Source organism: Vanellus vanellus (genome assembly GCF_965231255.1).
Source record: "Vanellus vanellus genome assembly, chromosome: 1".
Taxonomy (NCBI): Eukaryota; Metazoa; Chordata; class Aves; order Charadriiformes; family Charadriidae; genus Vanellus; species Vanellus vanellus.
The window spans coordinates 221,371,010-221,398,380 of NC_138905.1; the positions used below are offsets into that span (position 1 = coordinate 221,371,010).

A 27,371-nucleotide genomic window follows, 5' to 3' on the forward strand; every position below is an offset into this window, starting at 1 on the left:
CTCATCTGTTATAAAGATTTAAATACAGAGGCAAAAGCAGGATATACAGTTTTATTTCAAATTCTTGCCGGCTTCCCTGCCAACTTTTCCCACCACCCTTCGTACCCATTGCAGAAGTGGGAGTTTGTGTTATAGATCAGCTGTCACCGTTCCATATATTTTCCCATGGTACACACTTTGAGCAGGGATAGAGCACATGGAAAGTAAAATTCCAGTCACTATTAAGGGCACATGTGGTCCCATCAGCCCCACTATTGCACCAGCAGGAAATCTGAGAGCAGAAAGTTTAGTGTAGATGAGGCCTTAACATTTTGGCCAAAACATCAAACTTTGTATCAGAGTAAAGGAGGGAAAAATCAATTGCCTTCATGTCCTCGTCCAGCGAGCTGAAATTGTTTTTAAGTAGCTTCAGGAGTTAAGTAGCTTCAATAGTCTTGAAGTAGCTTCAGGAAATACGATTTTTAATCTCTGCACACGCTAGACCTTTGCGATTGCCAAGCTAAGCACCGAGGATGGCATTCACTCCGCAAACACACCAGTGAAACCTTCACAAGACTCCTCACCTAAACATAGCTCAGGGCTGGAACCCTAAGCATTTTCTCCCTCCTTCATCCTGAAATAACCCAGGGAAAGGTTTGGGAGAAAACAGAAAACGCATTAACTAGCCTGACTTAATTGGGTATGGTTGCACTTAGAGACAGAGTCGATCATCGGAGGAACGCAAGGTCAAATTAAGGGATGGAGCTCGATGTTCACCAGGTGCTGCTGGAGAGTGCGGATTAGAGATTGTTGAGTGAAAGCTGCAGAAATTATACAATCACTCGCACTGAATTATAGCCCAAAAAAGAGGAGAGATGCTTAAGGCCTCTTCCCTTCTGTATGTGACCCTTTCTCCAGGCTTGGACCCTTTCAGTCATGTTCTCATTAGTGAGATTAATTTGCTGCAGCGTATCACGGCTTGTAAAGCCGTAGTAGCGTTTTATTGCTTACAGAGCTGTTCAGATCGTGAGTCTGTAGCTGGCAAAAGCTGCTAGGAGAAACGGACTTAGCCAAGGGGAAACAAGATCAGACTTTGCAACCAACTACCACTCAGTTATTACAGATTGTTTCCTCCTTTCTGCTTTCCAAGGACTCAGCAGACGGCTTTGGATTTCTCCAAGACCTTGCTGGCCACAAGGATCCAAACTGATGAGTATGAATCTGATTTAACAAAAAATAATTCTCTTTTCTCCTGAAGTCTGATTCTCTGTGAAAATATGATCAAATGTGAATGATTTATAGTAGCTTACGGAGTTACTGCTCATTTATGCCTTGACCATGAGGATTTGCTTGAGAACAAGATTAGTTTTTTTTTTTAGAGTATTCACAACAACCTCAGTTAAAATGTGCCACACAAAACTCTTTGCAGTTTGCTGAGACAATTCAAACATAGACATGGAGAGCAGCTCTGTGGAAAGGGACCGGGGAGTCCTGGTGGACAACAGGATGCCTGTGAGCCAGCAATGTGCCCTGGTGGCCAAGAAGGCCAATGGCATCCTGGGGTGCCTCAAGAAGAGCGTGACCAGCAGGTGGAGGGAGGTCATCCTCTCCCTCTACCATGCCCCGGTGAGGCCACATCTGGAGCACTGTGTCCAGTTCGGGGCTCCCTGGGTCAAGAAGGACAGGGAACTGCTGGAGAGGGTCCAGCAAAGGGTTACAAAGATGATGAGGGGACTGGAGCACCTTTCTTATGAGGAAAGGCTGAGGGACTTGGGGCTTTTCAGTCTGGAGAAATGAAGACTGAGGGGGGAATCTTATCAACGCTTATCAATACTTCAAGGGAGGGTGCCGGGGGGATGGGAACAGTCTTTTTTCAGTGGTGCCCAGTGACAGGACAAGAGGGAACGGGCACAAACTTGAGCATAGGAAGTTCCATCTCAACATGAGGAGGAACTTCTTTGCTTTGAGGGTGGCAGAGCACTGGCACGGGCTGCCCAGAGAGGTGGGGGAGTCTCCCACTCTGGAGCCATTCCAAACCCGCCTGGATGTGTCCTGTGCCACTGCTGTAGGTGCCCCTGCTCTGGCAGGGGGTGGGACTGAGGGAGCTCCAGAGGTCCCTTCCAACCCTGACCAGTCTGGGATTATGTGATATGGGCAATGTGAGCTCAGCTCAGAGAAATGAGCAAGACCTGTCCAGACTAACTCACCACCTCCTGCACGTGAGGCAGACCTGAAATCAATCCTTGTAGTCACAGGCAAAACCAACATTTGTCACGTGTTAGCTTGCTTTTCTTCTAGGAAAAGAAAAGCCTATAATAGGAAGAACTGTTGGCTCTAGTAAGAAAGCTAAGCCATAATCAAAGGAGTCTTACAGAGCCTGATTTAGCCTAGCAACTCCCAACACCTGAACTCTTCGAAGAAGCTACACTTAGAAATATTAGTCTTATTCTGCTTTATAAAAGCAGTATTTGAAGGACGAGGTGAGAGAAGGAATTGAGGTTCATGACCTGACAGGTCAGGAAGTGGCTAATAAAACACAAGAGCTTTAAGCCTAGGGCACCTCCTGCATGGCATGGTCCGGACGGCACATAATGTGCCGATAGCTGCCACATGGCTCAAGAATTCCTGGAAATATGTTCTTGACATTAATTCTGAAAGGACAATTGTCCATATGACAAAAGTCTCTGTAAGGAGCATCCTGGCAGAGAAGCCAGGAGTAAGAAGGGAAACTCCTTTCCTTTAGCTAGGGATGATCTTCCAGCAATAAATACACGGACCTACATCCCAGCGAGGTCCATGGAGGAGCTTGCACTCCTACACTTTTTGTTTTGCAGCTGTTCTGCGGGGAGAAAATCACAGGTTCTGCATGTGCCAATCCAGCAGCATTTGCTAGTGGTGAAGCTTAACTTGAAAAAAAGACCACCACAGATAAAAGAAAATGAACAGACAGCTATTCCCCGGGGATGCGAGAACTGTACGGAAAAAGATTAAAAACATGGCAGGAAGAGGTTAAAAACTGCAGATTCAAGTGACTTCAGTTCTTAAAAGCTGCATGGAAAATTCTAATATCGTTTGAAACGGAGCTCAAAACAGTTAGAACCAAGTTAGAGAAAAGACTCGTTGGTTTGAACTTCTGCATTTTGTAGAACTTCTGCATTTTTGTAGAATTAATCTCATTCCTTTCCAACGTTATGAAATTTAGGCTATTTCTTTTCTTCCTATTATTTGGAAGATGAAGAAAAAGAAACCAGGAAAATTGACTTTATACCATGAGAAATATAAAGAGACTTGGGGAAACATTTTCTATCTTCACTCAGTTTCTGAAAATTGTGTATGTTAAGTAATTCTTCAAAATTGCAGGAAGTTCACAATCCATAACATACTGGACTGGAAATGTATTCAAGCCTTTTTATTTGTAACACAATAATGAAATTGTTATCATGAAGAATGAAAATTCTTCTTGAAACCGGCTTAGATAGCATTTGTTTCAGTGTATCACCTGCCTGTCAGTTAGTTACTTCTGAAAATCCCCTAAAATGGTAAATTGTTTAAAGATGGAAATATTGCGATGGTGTAAACCATAAAAAGAAACCACCTTTATCCCATCAGAAAGTTTGCAGTAGAAAACAATGTTGCGCCAGGTTTCCAAAGACTACAAATTCCAGACTATAGAAGATTATAATCAAGATAATCCAGAAGATTATAGATCATTACAAAAAAGCCATCTGTGGGGCTCAGTATGTATCAGAATTACTTACACTTAAATCACAGCTTATATTTGACTTTTTTAGTTGTGTTATCATGCCATAAAATGCTGAGTGTTCCTTTCTGGCATATCACTTGGACTGTGAAACAGTTATCTTAACAGAGGCGTTTCGAGTGAACTCACCTCGGGTCAGATCCTTATTCCTATTTGCATTTAGGCAGCGTGCAACGGCCCAAACAAGATCAGATCACTCCAAGTGCTGAGCAAACACAAAGCGACCAAGTCATGCAGTGCTGGAGGTGCCCAAGGTGAAGGGTAGAGCACCTGATGTGTTTTAAAGGCTTTAACTCATCTTTAACAACGAGATTCATTTACAGACTGCAACCCAAGGGCAAAACAAAAGGCTCCCAAAAACCTGCAAATTCACCAAGCGTGTTACATCGCTGCACATCAAGAACCAAACATCACCTGCTAGGAAGGAATATTTTAATACGCTTAGCATAAATTTAGAAGCAAAGAACGACCCTCAGCGTCGTGACTAGTCACCGAACTGTGATTCCCACTCTAGAGAGCGGGAAGTGGAGTGTCAAGCGCGGGTGAGCTCCGACTGCTCTGTCCTTACACTGCCCTTCCTCACTGCTGCGCCTGGCAGATAGCAGGAGTAAGCCAGCTTTACAAATTGATTATATGCTAAAAACGCAAATTTGCAAGAGTCTTTGAGATACGAGCGTCTTGGGGTTAAGTTATTCAGATAATGCTTAACTTCAGAATTCAGCTGTCATCTGTAACAGTGAACATCATATTATTTATATTTTGGATTTTATTAATAGAGGTAGGCTGAATAGTTTAACCTCCTGTTTCCCCGGTACTTATACAATGATGCAAAGCTCTAGGGGTTGCAACGCTACGAAGCCAAGTTCAAAACCCGTCACATCCATTCACTGTGCCGGAGTAAATTTGAGGATTTGGTTTTAAATTGCTCCACGCAGTACCTGTTATGAGCAGATCCCAGAAAAAAAAAAGAAAGGAAGAGGAAAGGAAGAGGAAAGGAAGAGGAAAGGAAGAGGAAAGGAAGAGGAAAGGAAGAGGAAAGGAAGAGGAAAGGAAGAGGAAAGGAAGAGGAAAGGAAGAGGAAAGGAAGAGGAAAGGAAGAGGAAAGGAAGAGGAAAGGAAGAGGAAAGGAAGAGGAAAGGAAAAAAGGAGTTGTGGTGATGTTACCTTTTAAACTTAAGTGCATCGCTCTTTCCACAAGGATATTGACAGCAACTGTGTTTTCCAGAAATACCACGTCTTCTTCTTGTGGTTTGCCATTGGTGACTTCTGTACTTATGATATCCAGTTTCTGACTCTGATTTTCAGCGACCTGTTGGCTCAGATCAGGGGCTTTCTCTGCGCCTTCATCTTCACTGTTGCTGTATTCCTCAGCACATGGAAGTCTGCTGCGCAGAGCAGCAGAAGTGGAAGAAAGGACGATGTGAACACGTACAGCAGCTCCTGCCAGGTTTGCAGCATTGCATCTGAACAACGGATAAACCCCTATGAAAGAATTCACAAACAACCAGCTAAGCACGCCAAAGAAAAACGAGGACCTTGGTACAGTTCATTACAGTAAAGATCTCGCATCAGACGAGCAGAATGAATTTTGATTTTCAATGTAATTTCTATCCAAGGTATCACCCAGAGTGCCGGCAGAAGTGTCAGCTTGTTCGTAAAGGTCAAAAACAGGTCCCCCAAATTGGGTACGCCTTCACTGGCAGCTCAGGTTACTATTTTAAAGCACATCAACTTTCTGAAAGTCCTGGGAATATTGCCACTGCATAATTTTATATACATATATGGAGAATACAACATATACACAGCATAAAAATTTAACTCTTGTTCCTTCAAAAGAAGAGCCAATGACCTGTCCACAGATCTACCCGCAAGCTGGTGGCTGATAGATAGCACGTAGATGACAGAAACCTAATTAACGAAATAAAGCAGAAGTTTCCACGGCCTTCTCAGTGCTTAGCGATTTGTTCTGACTGTGGGCATTCAGCCTCCTTGAGAGACAGTATTCTTACTGCTTCTCACTCTATTACCATGCCCAACCCGTAATTCTGAAGAAACATTCTTCATCAATCCACGTAGGCTAAATTGCTCTCCCTGTTACTGATCACTACCGCCAATTCTTCACCCATTTTTACTTGCTAAGTTCTGAATTCAGAAAAGCAAGCATTTTAACCTTGTTTATCTTCAGTGACAAGAGGAGTTGAGTGCGTGTTGCATACAGGACAAAACAACGCTGTAAATATTTTGCTTAAAGACTGAAACATCAATAAAGAAGAAGGAGACGTGACAATGCTCTTTAGGAACTTACCACTAACACTTAGTGTTGTCCTTGACCTCTCTGCTAACGCTGTGAGGTCGACATAGGCAGATCCGATAAGACGATCTGTATCCAGCGGCCTTTCCACATCATTTTCTTTACCGTACGCCCACCACACCTGGATTTCTAATCTCTCCTCTCTGAAGAACCAAAGGAGTCCTTGGCTCCTTCTGAGAGTCACCTTGTTTGGTTTCTTAAAGGTCACCGTAACGTTCTTGGTGTCGTCACTCAATTTGGGTCTCCGAAGCAAAGTCCACGTGGCTTCCTGATTATATAGCTTATACCTGAGGTAGCAATAAGTGCTTTTATTAAGGTGCGTCTGGCCTGCAAGCAGCACACAGTGGACTGGCAGCCACACTCTTGGAGTCGAGATGGTCACAGTCGCTGGATCGGCACTCTGCTGCCATTCATCGCTCTCACTCATGCTGTCTTCAAGGCTCTCCTCACTGTTCCAACCTAAGAGCTTAGCGGCCTCCAGAACACGCTCTCTGTCATCCTGATGAGCAAAGGTAACAGAAAGTTCCAGTCCTCCCACAATGGCCTGCATGACGTTTGTGCAGTGTGAAGGCATTAAATCCTCAGAGAGGGTAACTGGGTACCAGCCTGTAATGCCTTCAGGAGAAAAGAGCACAGTTAGACTTATCCTACCTTTTAAAAACATCAGTAAAGAATTTTCCGCGCTCTGGTCATTAGTCAAGGACCAGTACTTGAAGTGTTTATTCCTTGTGAAAGTTTGAAATTTGTCAAATGATTTCTAACCTGAAAGAGCAGCAAATTGTTAGACCTCAGAAAACCTCACCGGTAGCTGTGATCCCAAAGGCATTTTACTTTCCATTTCATTAATGACACTCATTTTACAACAAAACTATATCTCATGAATCTCCAAATATAAAATTAGGCATTCTCAGTTTTTAACTCCTCTCTTCCCATTAAAAATAAATCCAAAACTTCACGTTGGAGAAAACTAGCACTATACTGAGATTAAAGCAGAAATAATCAAGATGATAATGAAAGCATTATTATTACAAGACATTATCATCACAGAGCAACACTAGACAGAGGAGATATTTTACATTTAATTTAGAAAAAATTAATCCCACTGCTTTCTAACCTATCCAATCTTTTCTTTCCATCTTTGACAACTCAAAAGCAAACTTTCATTTCCACTGAACGCTACTACTCTTGGACTTTCCATCTTAAGGCAGAAAATAAATGGCACTGAATAAAATATGAAGGAGGTTAATGTTCATTCAGTTACTACACATCCTACACCCTGAAAACTGACCTTCAAACAACCACCCTTACAGAGTTTTCTAATACAGGAATTTTAATGTGGATGTGCAAATTCGGTCTAAAAAAAAAAAACCAAACCAAAATCCCCCCAAATGGGAATGAAAATTGTTTTAAGCAATTACTGCAGCATTTACCCAGAACATCAGCAGCGTAATGCTGCGGTATTACCTGATCTTCTCCTTAGCAGGTCTCTGGTTGGAATTGTGACTGTCCCAAGAAGATAATCTCTTGATGTCCGAGCTGCCAATGTCTCAGTGGCTGGAAAATAAATCATTTTGCAAATACACTGAACTGGACTGCAAGATTTAAAAGTGATTCAAACAGTATCTTCTTTGAAAGAAAGCTGTATTGCCTCAACAGCAAAGAGTTCAGCTGTCATATTGAAAACACTTTTAACCCACCAAGAAAAAACAAAGCCAAAACAAACGGCCCAGTACATATCAGGCCAAACTCCGCGAGAAATAGGAGTGTGAACAAAACCTCTCTTTAGGCATTGACAGTGCACATTCAGTACAGGACACGTGCTTCACCACCAGTGAATTTGGAGACACTTTTAGGGAATATTTCCACAGTTGAACAGTGAGTAACCGGAGGAGAGCCAGTGGTCTGTTACCCCAACAACATGCCACTCCTAACTTTTCTCCCCCAGGTGTAAAAAACAATGTCATCTTTAGGTAAATTTTGTTTATAAAATAATTCCACAACATGTCGTTATGCTGTAAAAGAATCCTGCCTATCTGCCACAGGATCATTGGAGGATTTTAAGCTATCATTTCTCTGAACTTCCATCACCTCGTTCATGAACTGGAAGCAATAAGGCACGCACATACAAAGGCAGGGTGCTCCAAGAATCAAGCGCTATTACTGTTAATTGCAATGGCTTTTCATTTAAATGGTGATCTTGATCACCTGGAGTCTTAGAAACCTCAACTCTTTGCACAGGGAGAACAGTATCTCCCAAAGCCTTCTCTGAAGACAGTTTAGGTAATTACATCTATTAGCGACTGCACAGAATAGTCCCTTTTCTAATCTAAAAATGAAGGGGAATGGATCATTCTGCAACAGCATTCAGTCATTGTAATCGCTTGTCGCCCTCACCTGACTTGGTGCTCTGATGGTAGATAGAGAAGACGATATCGGCAGACTGCAAGAGTTCCCCCAGGCAGGAGGCTTCTCCGCTACTTTTCTGGATGACGAGGTTACAAGGAAAGTCTACACGATGCTTGAACTCTGGGCAGAAAGTACGAGCCACCGCTCGTGTGTGGCGTCTCTCTGCCTCAGGTAGGAAGGAGAGGTGCACAGAGACATAAGCGTTAACTCCCACACCTGCATAGTACTGGACTGAAGGGTTCTTTTGTGCCACAGCTCTTCATTTAGCGTGTAAAAAGAAAAGAAGAAAGAGAATGAATATAATGTACAAGGAACCTAGGAACCAACAGAATTAAAGCAAAGGTTTTAAATATTCACGGTGAAAAGATTGGACAAAACAGCGAATGTTGTAAGTCAAAACACACGTGGGTTCTGGCTGCATATTATTTTTCACCATTTTTTTTTCATCTGAACATACAAGGAACAGATATGAAATGGTAAGAGTAACTGTCACAAGGTCCATCACTGGTGGCTGCGCTCTTACCATTGTCAGGATCTGAGACCAAAGTAGTTGAGAAAGCACTCAGCACTTTTAGAACCATCCCACACTGTAGAAAAGTCTGTAGGATAACTTCCCAGAGTTATCTGGATCAGGAGCTCAGCAACACTGAGAAAGTCAGTAAGCACCACTCTTTAATGACAGGAGCCGTCCTTCTCTTACGGAATTGACTCCTGCTTTTCCAGCCCCTTCTTTCTTAATTCTTGAAAATCACATATTGGAACTAAGTTCAGGTGATACCACGCACTTAGAGCAGCAGCCTTTGGGTGAAAAGGAACACGTTTCATTTACCAGTTAGTTCACCCATGTTTCCACAGTGAAATTCAAGAAGACAAACCTCAGCTAGCTTTTAAATAGCATCAGCAACACCGAGATCCAAAGCCCAAATAGGTACCATTTTATATCAGCCAATTATTATATCACCCTTTGGTGTAGAAAAATGTGGAAACGTAGAAAAATAAGCCCTTACGGTCTCAAGCCTTCTGCAGAATGAATGCTACCACACTGTACTGCAGCTTAAAGGACAAAAATAACCACTGATGTTCTTTACAAAGCTGTCTTTGCTTCTGATCAGAAGCCAGTTTGAATCTTGGTCTCCGCAGATGGAAAGTTGGCCAGTTACAATTTGTTCTAATCTAATGTCTCAGCCTGCTGCCTCCAGATAAAGCTATTTTAAGAGAAAAATCTTCCTTTTTGAATTAGGCTTTACCTAGCTGCCGCTTGCAAACCAGCTGCTCTGTGTATTTGTACAGAAAGAGAAACAGCTTGAGCAGTTATTCCTGCTGCTGTTTTCATGGATCGTCGGTATCTCACACTCACATCAAGCAGGCCTGGATGAAATGAAAGAAAGGAAGGAAAGAAATGGTCAGCTTTTTATACAGTTACATCCAATATAATCAATACTTAGTTATACCTCTCAATGCAAAACTTAATCTACTAAACACAAAAAAATAATTCCATACGAAATCCATTGAAGTTGTGCAAGATGTTGTACCTCAGCCACAAGTTACGGCCTGATGCAGGAGGCACAGAAGGAAATTTTAAGGACTCCATCCTGCAACCTGACCTACTGGCAGTCACATCAGACCCTCTTCATGGCTCCTTTTCATTGGCAAATTTATGACACAGTGAACCTAGGAGAGGCTGTTTAACCCAGCCGCGCCCCCATGTGTGCATTCATTGTAATATTTTTAAAACATCCCGCTGCGGTACTCCAACACATCTTTTTTATAGCACTGCAGTGACAAAACCTTCCAAGAGACATTTTCAGCTGCTGCACGTGGCTAACCCTATCACAAAATAACCAAAGCACACCAAACCCCCTCTCCAGCCCCAGTTTTTTTTATGGCCATTTTTTCCAAGAAGCTGCCTTAAATTTCCTCAGTGGCCTTCCCAGAGCCGATGTTTGTATCATTTGAGGGAACCACAGCAGAACAAAAAGATGTCTTTGCCCACATCACGTACCATAAACAGCCCTTCTTCAGATCTCCCATTCCCTACCATACGTGGGAAGATCTACTACAGACTGTGGCTTATGTGGCAACTAAGCAGTTCCATACAGAGGGAGGGCCTTTTTAAACTTGTTAGGAGTTTGAGGGTTGCTCATGTTTAATCACTGATTCTTCACTAGCTATGGTGATAGTGAAAGCTGCGAGGGAAACCTCTCATGGCTGGTATCAGTTGCCAACACAAATACCTATTTTTATTTCCCTTGGCAGCAAATACACAGACTTTCACTTTTAAATATAAAGTGAAAACCCACAAGCCTTCCTTACCTGAAGACCGCAGATGAAATTCCTCGGAGGAATCAGTCCTGGGGACCAATGGGAGATTAAAAGTCTGTATCCCTATTTCTTCACGATGCTGCATAGTCACCATGGCGCATAGCCGTGACAAAGGCAAGGTCCCTCTGGCAACCATCTGGTCTCTGACATTTGGGTAATAATACCTGGCAAGACACAAAGAAGCAGCATCAATCATGTTGTTCTGATGATGACAAAAACATCATTATTACTCTCAAGACTGTACAAAAGTCAACTTTAATTTGTGTCTTCAAACACTAGTTCGTCTACTGACAGCTAAGGGATAAACTCAAATACGTGAATTTCTATAGAAAAAAGAAAACAGTAAGTGCTCAAGTAGATAATGCTACAAATATAGCAAGTCCACTAGCGGAAACTCTACTAAAAATTGGCATCCCAAAGAAAAACAAGAGAAGGATCTGGCACCAAATATTCTCTGCTCTCAAGTTCCATTAATAAATAAAACTGCTGCTTGCAGAACAGATTTGCGGTACCAGTTTGTGAGTGTAAAAATGACTCCAGACCGTTTCTTACTGTGCTACTTGGCTTCAGACTCATCCTAAAGCGAGTTTTGGCACTGTATCTAATGAACAACAGGTAGATCAGGAGAAAGGCATCCACTGTGTTTTCAGTCACGGTAACTGAGTAACGTGGCAGTGCTAGAGACTTCGTGTTTCTCTTTCCTTTTTGGGACAAATCCTGAACATTAATTGACTGTTTGAGTCTTTGGTAGAGCTCTGCCTGAATAGTACTCTCAACACCTTGGAATATCCCTCCTGTTGGTTTCTACTTTTTCCCCATACACTTCTAGGAGTAATTAAAAATGCTGACAGCATCATAGCAAGAACTGTCTTGATTTGGAATCTGGCAGTCAGTATCTAATCTCCTTCCTAATTACAAGGATCTGTTGGTAAGCTTTTTCCATTTCAAATATTGCCAACAGGCAAGAGGACGTTTATAGAATTCTTAAAAGACTTCCGGCTCAGTAATTTGCTCCTTTCACCCAAACCAGCCTGAATTTACCAGCCACTATCAGCGATTGGTCAGGGATTAAACCGAAGATTAAACCAAAGTTCTATCATCCTCAGGAAACAGAGCTAAAGCACATTTTTGAAATGCCAGGGACTAACAATTGATCACTTCAACTGCTCTGGTCACTACCAACGCTAATGTAAATACATCCAGCATGTACGAATTCTCACGTGAAGTTGCGAATTTTAAATAGCTTGGTTTGTTTACTACAGAATGTACACATTATAATTATTATAATTACGCTTTTCTAAAGGTACCTGTCTTCACGGTCTCTGCTTTCCGTTAGTAGTAATTGCTTTCAGTTGCCAAAGAAACTACAATTCAAACTTACAAACGTTTTATAGTATATTCTTCTGTACCTGGTGACTTGTATTAGGGAAAAAAACCACTGCAAAACAATGAAATTATACTGCCAGGATGCTATTAAGTAAAATTTAGATGTGCCTAGCATTTAAACACTACTTTTAGATCACTATGCTGATAACAAAGTGGAAGAATGCAAACTAAAAGCACACACTTTCTAATGAAGTTGTAAGAAGAAAAGAGTAATCAGCACTCCTGGAGGGGAAAAAAGGCTCATGTCTTAAATGCAATCTTAAATGCAGATACTCATCACCAAACCTTGATGAGCTCACCATTTTTTCCACTTATTATTAAATATCCATCCCATAGCTAGAGATTTTTCAATACTGGATATGTCTCTATCTGTATTGCTGTGACATCTACAAAGAACAGGATGATATTCTGTACCTGCACCAGACTTCAAACTGGATTCCTCCTCCAGCCACTCCTGGTGCCATAAATGCACTGACCAGAAGCCTCTGGACTGGGACATCAGCAGGAACCAACAAAGAATGATGATGCTCATCATTAAAGATGGGATCAGGGACACACAAAGTGGTTGCTGTGCGAAACGGCGTTAATTTGATACCTACAAGTGAAGCAGAGTTGGTTAAAAATTGTTGCGTTTGGGGGTTTCAACCTTTTTCTATTTGCAGTCCTCCAGGAGGCAGGACCCGTGGACAGTAAGTCTCCTGCCAAAAGGCTTGCTCTTCTGAGTTTCACTTCACAAATCTTTTCCAAGCAATTCACACAGTCCCCTTAAACTATTACGACTACTACAGGCTGAAACCTACTGGTAGATGTGGCTGTAAGCTGACACAGTCCACAGGAGTCGCCATGGAACAATGTTACTGACCGGCATTTTTCAGAGGAAATATATGTTAGCGATTCAAAGCATTCAAGATCAACGCCAAGTCCTTTTCTACAATTGCAGTTATTTAAATACTCCTTTATAACCCCAATGATCTAAAACAGGCAAGTCTTCTCTTAGTGTATCTGTGAAAATGAGCATCTTGAAAGGATCGTGTATGTGAACCCTTCATTGAATTTAACTGTACACAACCTTAGTATTCCCCGTGAATCTGTTCTTGCGTCTTTGCAGGATCAGTTGGTGAAGCCCTCTAGGACTTTTAAAAAAAAAGGTATCAAGGGAAGACCTTATAGCAGCTTTCCAGTACCTGAAAGGGACCTACAAGAAGGCTGGAGACGGAATTTTTGCAAGAGCATGTAGCGATAGGACAAGGGCTAATGGCTTCAAACTGGAAGAGAGGAGATGAGATATCAGGAAGAAATTTGTCACTGTGAGGGTGGTGAGGCACTGGTGCAGGTTGCCCAGAGAAGCTGTGGCTGCCCCATCCCTGGAGGTGTTCAAGGCCAAGTTGGACGGGGCTTGGAGCAACCTGGGCTGGGGGGAGGTGTCCCTGCCCAGGGCAGGGGGGTTGGACTTGATGATCTTTAATGTCCCTTCCAACCCAAATTATTCTATACTTCTATATGAAGAGATTCAGAATTAGGTGTCTTCTTTTTTTCTGGGAGCTTTGTCATCTGCCTCAGTCAAAGCAGGTTTTTAATTTACTGATGCAGCCCAAGTACAGTTGTATGCACATCCGAAGACAGCAAGCGTCGGCTGCATTATGGAAACTCAGAGAAATACAAACCCTCTTACTTGAGCAGAGAGAACATCACTAATCAATATTTAACTAAAGCAGTGCTCTAAATAAGGATGTATCATAAAAGAAACTTACCGGCCTGATGCAATTCAGTTCCTTGCAGTGCACCACAACCAGGCTCTTGAACTGGGAAATAGTACTGTACGTAGCAGTCAGCCTCTCCCCAGACGGTGGACTGTAAGGGGGTGAGTCCTTTCACACTATCCACATGGATCTCAAACACGTGCTCCATCAGGTCTTCCCCTTCTTGGTCTAACTGCTAATAAACCAAAGGAAATCCACACGGAAAGGATGACTCTTTAGGAAAAGGCATACAAGAGGACTGGGAACAGGAGACTCCAAGAAGCTGAGACGGAGGGCTCAGACCCACTATCTGCTATTTTCTCCCTGAAGTTCACAGAAACATCGAAAGCCTGATAGCAATTTTTTTTTTTCTGCAAAAACCAAAACCCACAGCACATAAAAAGAATGAAAGTTCCAACATATCCAACTCAAAGGTAGTGGCAAAACCTGTATGGTACGGAATAAAGCTGTGAGAATTAAGATTTTCTAGAACTATTTATATATAAATATATTATATTTTATATTTATATATTTTATATATATTATATTTTTTTTTATTGCATTTGTCATGTAGATTGAAGCAGTGGATATGCAGGGCAGTAAAAGGGGCAATAATGTCAAGACTGATGAGGGCAAGTGGGTAAAAAAAAAAAAAGTACAAACAATGTAATTCTGCAAAGAATGTGATCATTTATAACAAAATTGGCTACAGCATCAGAAGAGACTGGGGATCACTGGTCTGTTAGTGAAACCACAGGTAAAATCCTTTTGACATGTCCCTAACAGCAAGAATGGGAATTTACTGAGCAATACCATTGCGGGCTGTGTAGGAGGAGGGTCCAGAGAGTGGGAAGGGCGCTGTGTGATGGGAGGTGCCATTCCTTCTTCATTTTTTAGCCTTTGCAGTGCCACTATTTGATCAGCCGACCCCATCGCCAGAATAACCCTCAGGCTTCCGCTTCTGCTGCCAGTAAAAACATCTACCACAGGCATATAGTTGTCCACAGCAACCACTGGATATTGAGCTTGAAGCAGCAGGTGGAAAATCTTTGGATCTCTAGAATAGATTAAAACAAACAACAAAAAAAAACAACCAAAAGCCCCAGCATGAGAATGAGCCATCTGACTATGAACATGATCACACAAAGCTCATTTTAGATGGGACTTTCAATGCAGTTAGAAACCAATCTATCTCCATTCCTCCAAAATTTGGCTCAATTACTTTAGTCTTCCCAAAGCACAGAACCATGAGTTGCAGAATGGAAAAAGCTATTTTCAGCCATGACAAAGTACAGCTTTCCAAAAGCTAACACAGCCTTAGCTCTAAGCCAGCCTAGAGATCCGTGTGCGAGGCGACGGACTGGAACAAGACTCCTATTAATATACTGTAGCCATATTATACTTTTATGAGGCTATTACGTGCCTTTGGGGATGGACTTGGGCAGGAAGAAAAGAAGGAACGGGGACAGCCTCCAGGAGAAATGTAAAAACCTCTAATAATACACTGAAGATATTCACAAGTAAACTACAGTGGATTACTGAAACAATTATACGAATGACACACTAATAATTAACAAAGTAGTGGCCAATCAGTTCCAGCACTGTCCAATTTCCACCTATCACTAGTCTGACCAAAATAAAAGGTATTAATCCTTTTAATAAGAATCTCTTCTGTCTGGTATTTCCATTAATTTAAATTGTTTTAAGCAGGTATAGTACTTGACTGAACAAGAAGCCAAAACATTGAATCAAAAAGAACAAAGAGCTCTGGAGAGACCCATCGGATAGAATGACAATTAAACCAGGAAGTATTTAGAAACCTTTTTGATACCACCAGCATTAACCCTAGCAATGGGATCTGTGCAGAGCACGATCAGGAACAAGATCACTCAATCAGTCACAAACTTGGAAAATCACCAATGGAAATCCACACTTAATTTTCCTGTGCAGTCACTTTGACCTCTTATAGTTTTACTCCTTTGAAGTACCACAAGTTAAACTGACTCCAAACCTGATGCAGTATAGCGTCTTTATTTCTCACAGTCTACTTGCATTTCTGTACGAGGACAGCGTAAGTTACCCATATACTGCCCAGTGTAGGAAAGTGCCAGAGGAATCCTGGCAGGACAAAAATGCTTTTTGCTATGAAGTATAATTAAGAACCTTCCCATGCAAACCCCAAACACCGCCCTTCCCTTCTTTCTCTGAGCATCAGTTAGGATATATCCCAACCCAAGAAAATATAGAAAAAAGATGTTTACTTGAATGAGATGTAAAACTGATGCAGAGGAAGTTTCACTAATCCTAGCAGTTTGTCACAGCCAGGGCTTCCCATCTTGTTCCACGCTTCAATAATCATGACGTTGTTCTTTAGCCGCTCCAAGTGTTTGGAAGTCAGTGGAAAAGGCATCACCTGAAAGAGTTGAATGCAGAATTAGTACACAGAATACACTGGAAGCTGTTTGCTAAGTACAGAGCATTCTGGTAACGCTACATTATTCCAGTCTACAGAACTGTGTTCTTTAGCTATGGTAATTAAAAATTAAATGCACACTTGCCTAACAAGTTTGAGAAAACTGGTAGGCTTGGAAAAGAGCTAGTCAGGAAAATAAATGCAATTTAGATAAATTTTAACATAAGATCATATGCTATCTTAAAAAAAACATTGCTTTTATCTCACTTTTATCTCACAAATCACTAGGTATTGTTTAAAGTAAAACAAATCCATCTGAGCACCCCGATATTTAAAAAAAAATCCATAAAAAAATTACAAACTCATAACATTATTAAATGCCTGAAACTCTGCTGTTTCATAGAATCACAGAATGGCCTGGGTTGGAAGGGACCTTGAAGATCATCAAGTTCCAACCTCCCTGCCCTGGGCAGGGACACCTCCCACCAGCCCAGGTTGCTCCAAGCCCCATCCAACCTGGCCTTGAACACCTCCAGGGATGGGGCAGCCACAGCTTCTCGGGGCAACCTGCGCCAGGGGCTCACCACCCGCACAGGGAAAAATTTCTTCCTGATACCTATTCTAAATCTCCCCTCTTCCAGTTTGAAGCCATTCCCCCTCATCCTATCACTACATACCCTTGTAAAAAGTCCCTCTCCAGCTTTCTTGTAGCCCCTTAAAGATATTGGAAAGCTGCTACAAGGTCTCCCCGGAGCCTTCTCTTCTCCAGGCTGAACCCCCCCAAACTCTCCCAGCCTGTCCTCCCAGCAGAGAGGCTTCAGCCCTCGCAGCATCTTCATGGCCTCCTCTGGCCCTGCTCTAACAGCTCCATGTCCTTGTGCTGAGGACTCCAAAGATTTCAATCAGCCTTAAGTGGAAGACCTGTAACTTGCCTGAGAAAAATTAAAGGCAGGTTGTGTCGTGCCCCATATGACAGCAGATCTCGTTGCCTCCTCTGTGCTGAGCAACTTGCAGTTTAAATACACATTACAAGACCTGTGGAGCCCGTAGTCTTCAGCAATAAAATCCTTTCCATCAGGCACCATCAACAGCACATGCAGTAATAACCCATCCTCTTCAGATGCAGTTATTTGTGTCATCAGATTATGGGCTATGGAGGTTGGTACGGCCTGTGGTGGCTGCGCGACGTTTGTGCTGGCTGCTCCTGTCTTCTGGGATTCCTCACAGTTGTTAAGTTTCAAGTAGAGAGGGCTTTCTGCATTTACACTCTTCCTGTTGGGTTCCTGGAATTCCAGCCGGGGACTTCTTACAGCATGAGCTGGGACTTGCTGCACAGCCGTAGCTGACCGGGCAGCGGTGCGGGTGAAGTCTTTGTTGTCGGCTGCGAGCTCTACGGATACCTGCGCACGGTGCAAGGGAAAGTGGGCTGATCAGAAGATGTGCCCCGTACAAGGACAAGATACCATGACACGAACTTGGGAAAATGCATTGCACGCTTTGTTCAACAGCCGCGTTAGATCATCACCCAGAAGGTGTACCTTTAGCCACACGCTGGTCACAAGAGACAACTGTCATTGCAAAATAAACTCCATGTGGTTTTATCAAATAAAGCCGTAACTCAAGTACAAACCCATACAATTACAGCTGAATAAAGGAAAAAAAATAAAACCAATCACAAAGCTGACTGAAAAATGAACGCCTACCTAGCCAAGGTGAAAGGTACTGTGACAAAGTATCACAACTGTCATTTGCTCCACTTTGCTGCAGCACTTGCCGCTTGAAAAAAATGATGAAAAAGAAGTGTTTCTCTCTAAATGCTCTTTCAATTTTACATTCCCTGCTTATTTTAGCTGTCCCTAACTCCTCTCCCTTCTGTGAGCTCCTTCTTTTTCTCTCCAATGTTCTACATATTCCACCACATTTGTCTTCTTTTTTTCTGAGGTTGACAATTTTGGCTTTTGTTTTGTTTTTTAACATTCTGTCCTACATCTGAATTGCCTCTTCATTTTGCCAAGATTTGCAAGGGAAATAGTTAGATTGGTATGAAAGAAAACGTGTGTGTGAAAGCAATGAAAGAAACAGAAAGGTTAGAGGAATTGCAAGTGTTAATTTGCAAGCGTTAATTGCTACAGAGCATCACAGATCTGCTGGATTCATTCACATGACAAGACAGCAAGAAGGGGAGGAACAAACTGAAGCCCAGAAGATAAGGTAACAGGATAAAGAAAAGGACTGGAGCCATAAAATGCCCAAATAAGGAAAACAAAATAATCAGACTCAAGAATTTTGCCTATGACTTAGAAGGGACGAGATAAGATATTGTGGCAAAAGATCCCAAGTGGTATCTACTCCTAAAGGGCATAAAGATCATGTCCAAAGATGAGGCGATCGAGACCATCTGGCAGAAAGAACCCAAGAAATGCAAAGTGGGCTCAGTAGCTGATATCCCTTATCCTCCATAGAATCACAGAATCATAGAATGGTTTAGGTTGGAAGGGACCTTGAAGATCATCTCGTTCCTGCCCTGGGCAGAGACACCTCCCCCCAGCCCAGGTTGCTCAAAGCTCCATCCAACCTGGCCTTGAACACCTCCAGGGATGGAGCTTCCACACTTCTCTGGGCAGTGCCTCACCACCCTATTTCTTCCTAATATCTCATCTAAATCTCCCTTCTTCCAGTTTGAAGCCATTCCCCCTTGTCCTATCTCTACATGTCCTTGTAAAAAGTCCCTCTCCAGCTCTCCTGTAGCCCCTTTAGGGATTGGAAGGCCACAATAAGGTCTCCCCGGAGCCTTCTCTTCTCCAGACTGAACAACCCCAACTGGCCAGAAGAGCTGGACATACATGTATTGCTGACAGGCAGGTATTACACTGAAAGTGAAATAGTGAACCTAAGAGACAGGGCGACCAAAATCAGTTTTCTTTAAGTATTAGCTTTCCCTTCCCTAAGTTCTTGCATTGAACTTCAGTTCATTAATTCCCCACAATGCCTCCTTCCACTTCTCTCCCCTCACACCCTGTTCCACTCCATTCTCTCCTGCATCACACACCATTTCTCTTCTCCTACCTTCAATTAACTCCTCCCACACCCAACCTCTACATTTTATGTTTCACCCGTCTGCACCTCCTCTACTGGCAGCTCTGCTGAATGGCTTCTCTGGAAGAAGTTTCACAGCCCCTGTGACAGAGAGTATCGCTCATCCCGTGAACTACGAATCATAGAATCATAGAATTGTCTAGGTTGGAGGGGACCTTTAAGACCATCAAGTCCAACCATCAAACGAACACTGCCAAAACCACCACTAAACCATGTCTCTAAGCACCACAAGTGACAGAAGCAATCCATGCTCACATTCTCTGGGAATAATTTAGGATTCTGCATGTAAAATTCCCAAATAGTCTTTTAACACTTCACTTGCTAATCTAGAGAGCTGTTTATCCTCAGAACTGGCAAACCTCTCAACTGTGCTGTCAGGACTGTTAATCCTTCTTAATCAGAAGTTGAGCACGCTGGTAGAAACTCTGGTTGGAGAAGGTAACTCCTGGTGGTACCAATGACCGGGAGCATCAGGCCTCTGCGTCAGAAGGGGCCTCAGCTCATGTCACACGTGGAGCAGAAGCAAAAGCTCCCAGCCCTGAACACGTGCCACTCGAAATTTGCCTGTAGAGTGGTTTCTGTATCCAAGCCCTAGCTTATCGACCCTCGTTTTACCCTGCAGCCAGGGGAACATCACACAGCAACATCCTTTAACTTGGAGGGGCTTCACAATATTTCTCCAAAACGAGGGGGAATGGCTTTAAACTAGAAGAGGGCAGGTTCAGATTGAACATTAGGAAGAAGTTTTTCACTTGGAGGGTGGTGAGGCACTGGAACAGGTTGCCCAGAGAGGTTGTTGAGGCCTCATCCCTGGAGGTGTTCAAGGCCAGGCTGGATGTGGCCTTGGTCAACTGGGTCTAGTGGGAGGTGTCCCTGTCTATGGCAGGGGGGTTGCAACTCAATGATCTTCAAGGTCCTTTCCAACCTAAACCATTCTATGACTCTATGAAAACCTTAGGCAAAAAAAAAGGTGCATGTTATCTTGTACTGGTCTTGCGAACCTTCATATCTGAGACCTGGCAAATTAAAACAAAGAAAGAAAGGAAAGAGGAGGAAAAATGGGAAAAAAAAAAAAAAAAAAGAGAGAACATCCACCCAAAATTCGTAACAACAGGTCATGTAACTCAAACACTATATGGTAAAACACATACCTTCAGTGGTCCAACTTGTGTCTGACCTCCCTCTTTTTCCACAGGTATTTCACAGGTGACAGTGAGCAACTCCGACTGAATAACCTGGTGTAACTGAAGTGCTGCTGAGCCAACGGCCACTGGCTGAGGGCAGAAAAAAAAATACATTTTGCAAGATTTCTTTCAGGTTTAAAGAACTAAGGGCATATTGTGAAACGAAAGCCTTCTCAGAAGCTGTGGTCAGCCACTAACCCTCCCCACTCCTACACCACTGGTTTTACCAATAAGGATTTGAAGGAAAGTTTCCCTTGGTTCCTATTTCAAGTATCACTAAGACAACAATAAGGAAAATTTTCCTAGTACCTACAGCAAACAGTTCCAGGTCAATGCAAAAATGAACATCCCAAATCCTAGTAACTGAGCATAATTGCTATACTTGAAGATGCAATTTATTCACCCATTAAAAAAACAGCTTCTATTAGAACAGATGGGCAGATATCCTTGGTGTTGATTAGAATGAAACATGAGCTGAGTTAACACTTATCACTGTCTTCATCACATGCAGCTGACTATGTAAATATTTTTAGCAAAAAGATACCTTTTTTTTCCCCCCAAATGCATAAGTTACACCAGTTTCTCACACCTCATGTTATTCCCCTTACCCTGTGCAGAGTGATGATATCAACCGCATCCACATTAACTCATTCTATACCGCTAAACAAGCTGTGGCCTCATGGAAGACTAATGCGGGTAAGTGATCCAATATGCTTAAACAGCAAGAGATGAGTTTTAAAGATGAGGGGAAGGACAATTTTTTTTCGCCCGTCAGTCTTCAACTCAGAAAATCATTTAGTTGGGTGACAAGATTGAACAGCAACTAGTTCCATTTACAGTATCTGCACATAATGTCACTTCCCATCATAATGTCCGGTAATGATTGATTAAGAAGTGGCTCAGTCAAGCCACGTTACTTTGGTTGAGATGGCAGCAATTGCAATGAAGCATTGCTGAAGACTTAGAGAAGCCACTGCTGTCTGCATCAAGGATTTGGAGGAAACAGAAATGCAAAGAATTTCTTTGCTTTTCAATACACAAAGTATAAACAACCTTTAGTAAGTACCTTTTTCTGTGTGCTTTTTCTCATGTAGATTTTAAAAATAAGGTCAGAGCTCCACCAGTGCTCTATCATCGTTCCACCGAAACAGACAGGGAACACAAACCGCTGCTGAAATTTCACCACTGCAAGGGAGACAGAGACTTGTGAGCTCTTCACTGGATTCAGAGCAAACTTGCTTTTTGAGCTTGATTGGGAGGAACAGAGAAATAAATCTTCAGTCTCTGCAGAGAACACTCAGGGTGAGTAGAGACAGAGGCAGTTCAGAAGGTACGAGGGGAAAGCGATGGCACTTCTGAGAAGGACGGACAAACACACGGAGAGCATTTGCACATCTGCCAGAATCAGAGACCAAGCCAGGCTGGGAGCCGAAGGGGGAAGAGCGGTTGCTGGAACCCTCAACAAGAATCTCTCGAGGTTTCAACCTATTAATTTATGTTACAACTCTGAACGTAATTTACTACTTTTTTTTTTTGTTGCCTACAGGAGCAACAATTATTCAAAATTCACTGAATATAAATAAACTTCCCCAGGGAGATTGCTCTGTTACACACACAATAATTTAATTTTGCATTACTTATTAACAACAAGCCTGAAGTAAACTGTTTTTCATTTTCCAAGGCCAGAAAATAGCAGCACAACAAAATTAATATTATAGCAGCATCTAAAGGCTGCAGTTGATACCAAGTCTCTGTCATCCTAGCAGGCAGTAAGGCTTTCCCTTCTTCAGTGGGAGAACCCTGTCTCATTTTGAGCAATATATTTCAAGACATATCTTGTGAGAGTCAAAGCTGAGCTGCAAGAATAACCACAGATTTAGGAGAAAAGTATTATCTGCAAGACTGAACGAATTGGCATTTAGTCTAGAAAAGAGAAGAATGAGGAGGAGTACAACGGTGTTGAAGTAGTATGCTTTGCATGTTCACACGGATGAAGTAAGTATTCTTGTGATGACAAAAAATCAAGTTAGACACATGGAAACTTCTCTAACAGGAAACGCAGCACTTCTACTGCTTGCCTGGGATGGCTATGGAATTTTTCCCATTGGGTATAGGCAGCTCTCAGGAAAGATAATGGTACAGCGCATTGACTTGACGTTTTCTTCAAATTATTTTCAGCCCTATCTATTTTTCTAGGTTCCAAAGAGCTGGAATGTAACTACACAAGACAAAGTGCGGGAGGCTGTATTATTTTTGTATTACAAAGAGCTAAGGTTCAGAAGAAGTAGATGTTTGTCTGCACACAAATGGAGAATATAGAAGAGAACTCAGAATTAGCCTCAGATCTCTGAAGTGCCACCCAGAAAGATGCAAAGCCAATGAAAGACCACATGGGAGAGGCATTTGAAAGTCACTCTGGAATTCCAGTTTCTGGGAAGACCGGGCAGAGAGGATTTTGCTCATACAGCATTCTCTGCTCACTGAGGAGAGAAATGTAACATAAATTGTTCCCAGGGATACAAACACTGCTGACTCTCTGTAAAAAGATTGATGTGTACTGATTTGAGCACAGGACTCAAGATCTCTCGGATCCAGCAGACTCTCTGAGCTCTTGCAGATGTTAAGTGTTTCAACATGTGGAAAAACTATTTCTTTGAGACATAAGTGCCTCTGGTATTTCTAAAAGTACTTTATCATGCTCACACTATTGCAGAAAGGATATTGGGTTTACGTTGAAATGAAGGAAAGGGCTTACTGACCTGCTATTATGTCCCTAGGAAAAGAAATTTGAAAATTTCAATATGACTACTTCTTGGAAGCCAAAAAAAAGAGAAAAATCACTTGGCTTCCTTCTCCCTGAGAGGAGCGTTCCACTACCTGCAGCGCAGCAACTATGTTGGCAGAAGCACCACTAATCACATTCTATATTTCAGGCAGCAAAGAAAATACATAGAAAATGCTACTAAATAATTTCTAAGAGATGAAGGAGTCAACAAAAATAAATACAAGGGGGGAAAATAATGCTCTTACCATCATCTGTGATTTTACTTGAAGCTATTCGAATTACTTCTGTTGTTATGGAGACCTGTCCTTTTTCATCCTTGGAAGCTCCCACAGGAAAGTGGTACTCAACAAAGAAGGTACTATGAATAAAAAAGTGAATGGATGACTGCAATCCATCAAAAATCTAACATACATAATAAAGCTGAACATAGCAGACAAGTTTCATAGTCACAATTTATTGTTACTTTATTTTTTTTTGAATAATTGAACCACCTATTTTATAAATTCCTTTAATAGATTACGTATATGTCAGATTCTTCTCAAAAAAAAAAATCTTTTGCTTTCAATGTACTGCCATGCACAAAGCACATTTGTACTTCCCCAAAAATCCCAGAAAAAAACACAGCCTGAAGTGAGCCCGCATCAGGGTAAATTATTGACATCTCTAACTGTCAGAAGTCTACGGTAGACAATTTTCTGTGAGGAGCAGAGAAACAGGAGCTTAGGTAAGCTGGACCGCACAACGGACCTCAGAGAAATCTACCTTGAAGGCACCAGTAACGAGCTGGTGAGAAACAATCCTCCTTACCACTTCCTAACTGGTGCAGGCCTTGGAGGCTTCCTCATTAAGCCTTTCTTCTTTGGTGTAATCTGAATGCTCTCCGGAGGGATTTTCAGGCTTTCAACGACGACTCTGGCAAGGTGTATTCGCCCCAGCAATGCCAACCTGTCTGCACTCAGGGATGGGACACGAGCTGCTTCTGTGGGATCTTCTGGAAGAGCAAGTGATCTACTAGGAGAGCGGGAGAAAAGATAAAAGTGAGAATCGGGACTACACAAACATTCTTAACACAACCACACAGAGGAAAAACTGTAGTTTGGTGGGATATTATTTTAAAACTGCTGATGGTTCATAAAAATGCACTTTTTAAAGTATGTTTAAAATGCATTTTTTAAAGTAAAGCATTCATTAAAATGCACTTTCTAAAGTAAAGGTGTTTTTTTTTATTTTTTACAACAATTTGTATTTTTTGTATTTTTTACTGTGTCCAGTTCTGGGCTCCCCAGGTCAAGAAGGACAGGGAACTGCTGGAGAGGGTCCAGCAAAGGGCTACAAAGATGATGAGGGGACCGGAGCATCTTTCTTCTGAGGAAAGGCTGAGGGACTTGGGGCTTTTTAGTCTGGAGAAGAGAAGACTGAGGGGGATCTTATCAACGCTTATAAATCCTTCAAGGGAGGGTGCCGGGGGGATGGGAAGACTCTTTTTCCAGTGGTGCCCAGTGACAGAACAAGAGGGAACAGGCACAAACCTGAACATAGGAAGTTCCACCTCAACACGAGGAGGGACTTCTCTCCTGTGCGGGTGGCAGAGCACTGGCACAGCTGCCCAGAGAGGTGGGGGAGTCTCCCACTCTGGAGCCATTCCAAACCCGCCTGGACACCGTCCTGTGCCCCTGCTCTGGCAGGGGGTGGGACTGGGGGAGCTCCAGAGGTCCCTTCCAAACCTGACCAGTCTGGGATTCTGTGAAACTGGGTGGTCTCTGTAACACAAATCTTACAATATACAATATCTAGGATACATAAGTGGAAAAAAAAAAGGGCATGTTCCACATTGTTGGAATTTTGAAACAAGCTTATGCAGTCTAACCCTGCAAAAAGAAAAGCTTTATTTGATATCATATACAAAAAAAAGGGGGAAGACACAGTTCTGCACATGGACAAGTCACTGCTGCAGAGGAACAGCAACAGGATTTTTGTCTTAAATTAAAATTTCACTTGCACTTTATTTGTAAGACTTGGCTTGTAAATGGTTTTGTGTTGGTACCGCTGGATATCGGAATTTTATCTGAATGTAAAGACAGCAATATTTATAAGAAAAGTTTCAGAAATAATTGTTTGGAGCTGAATTAGGAAAAAAAGTCATAAAACATTAATACTAACTGGTACTGTACAAGTAAAGTTTGATAATTGAATTTTTAGAGACACTGTTTTATTGGTTCTGTCATGGAAAAAGGGAATACAATTTAGATCATGTCAGAACAGAAGTTGATTTACTATAGCTACAGGAGAGCACGAATCACCAGCGAAACAGACTGCTGATGTGAACTCTGTCCCTGCAAAGCAGATGCAAATTTTATGCACATAGAGACATTGTGCAAAGACAGATGTGGGTTATGTCATATCTGTTACTTGCATGAGGCCACAGAACTGCACAAAGCCGGCCTGGAGTCTGCTTTTTTCAGCACAGGGACTAATTTATGATGAAGGTTACGTACACAGTGATTATGGTTTCAGGAGACAGGGCGAGAGTTCAGTTGAGAGGCCCATTCAGGCCTTAGCGTTTCTGCTTCCACAGTTCAAAATGTTATTACTAGGCTTATGGCATTTTTGGCAAACTTGTGATTTTAACTAGTTGTATTTCAATAGTTTCTTTAACAATGTATAGGGTGATGCTGATGCTCCATCGTTCCCAGTGATGCTATGAAAATTCCCCACCAAAATGGTTATTCAGAGAATTGTGTGATGACAGAGCATGATAACATATTCTGATTCTTGCTAATACTAACTTACAATGAGCAAGATGCTGCAAAACAAGTCACCACTGTAACTATTTACCTGGGTTTAATTTCTGTCACCTTCTGATCCTGATCAAAGGCATTAGAATCCTCCTGTGGATTAATTGGATCAGCTTTCTTGAGAGTTTCTGTCTTGGTTACTTTTTTGGAGGAGTGAATATCATCATCACTGAGGAAATCACTTAAACTGGAATCAGATTTCTGAAACAGAAATAATGCACATAAAATAAGAAGTTAACTATCATTGTCAACAAAGACACGTAATGGTCATGACAAAGAAAAAAACCCCAAACTTGTGGATTACATAATTCAAAACAATTAAAACTGTATCTAAATTTTTCAGAGGTTTTAAAAAAAAAGTCTTCATAGACAGCCTCAATCCTAGTGAGTTCCAAACTCACTGCTTGACTTTGTAGTCTTAATAGTACTCTTTTAATAATATTAATTTTAAGCAATGTTCTCACAAGCTTCTGTATGATACTTAATGCTTATTAAGCCTTACTCATACTGAAAGCTGTAACAATTTTGATGCAGGCTTCTGGTTTTCTTCACCTTAGGGACTACATATTAAGCACCTTCCTTTTGCTCTCCACTTACAGGAGCTGTGTAAAAAAGACTCTCTAGCAGACTCTGGTCGTAATGGGGATCATTGAGTTCACTGTCATACACCTCACTCCCGAGAGAGAGAGAATCCAAAATGGAACTTGTCCGATCCCAGAAATGCACAGGAGATAAATCAGCACTGTGGACACAAGAGAAAGAAACACAACTTAGTGTTGCAATTTCTGCAGTCAACGTCTTATGAATTCTGACAATACTATCTGTTCTATACTGGATTTGTGCTATATTGGCTCCAGATACAGCCAAACTGTGCTTACGCAGCTCTGTGCCCAACCTGGTACACGTCTGTGACCCAACCTGATGGGCTATCTTGTCATAACATCTCTGGAGCCAACGTGAAAGAAGTGTGTGTGAATATATATCCATAGAATCATGGAGCAATTGAGGTTGGAAGGGATCTCTGGATACCATCTAGTCCAACCCCTGCTCAAAGGCAGAGGATGGAAATAAGAAAACTGTCCAGTCAGATTCGGAATATCTCCAAACCTCTATTCCACAACCTCTTTGGGCAATCCGTTCCACTGCTTGATGACTTTCATCGTAAAATATATCTATTAATATCTACCTATAATTT

General features: G+C 42.1%; 1 protein-coding gene across 1 annotated transcript in view; it reads right to left on the reverse strand.

Annotated features, from left to right (window-relative positions):
- C2CD3 (C2 domain containing 3 centriole elongation regulator) overlaps positions 1-27,371 on the reverse strand; it is a gene marked incomplete at its 5' end in the record, with an annotated part of 54,418 nt that overhangs the window by 20,443 nt on the left and 6,604 nt on the right. Inside the window, 17 exon segments of the mRNA XM_082498128.1 lie at positions 4,904-5,221; positions 6,045-6,665; positions 7,515-7,604; positions 8,445-8,713; positions 9,704-9,824; positions 10,770-10,942; positions 12,579-12,759; positions 13,916-14,099; positions 14,717-14,960; positions 16,165-16,316; positions 17,249-17,716; positions 20,564-20,686; positions 21,663-21,781; positions 23,627-23,739; positions 24,189-24,431; positions 26,217-26,377; positions 26,774-26,918. Coding sequence (XP_082354254.1) covers positions 4,904-5,221; positions 6,045-6,665; positions 7,515-7,604; positions 8,445-8,713; positions 9,704-9,824; positions 10,770-10,942; positions 12,579-12,759; positions 13,916-14,099; positions 14,717-14,960; positions 16,165-16,316; positions 17,249-17,716; positions 20,564-20,686; positions 21,663-21,781; positions 23,627-23,739; positions 24,189-24,431; positions 26,217-26,377; positions 26,774-26,918 — 3,725 coding nt within the window.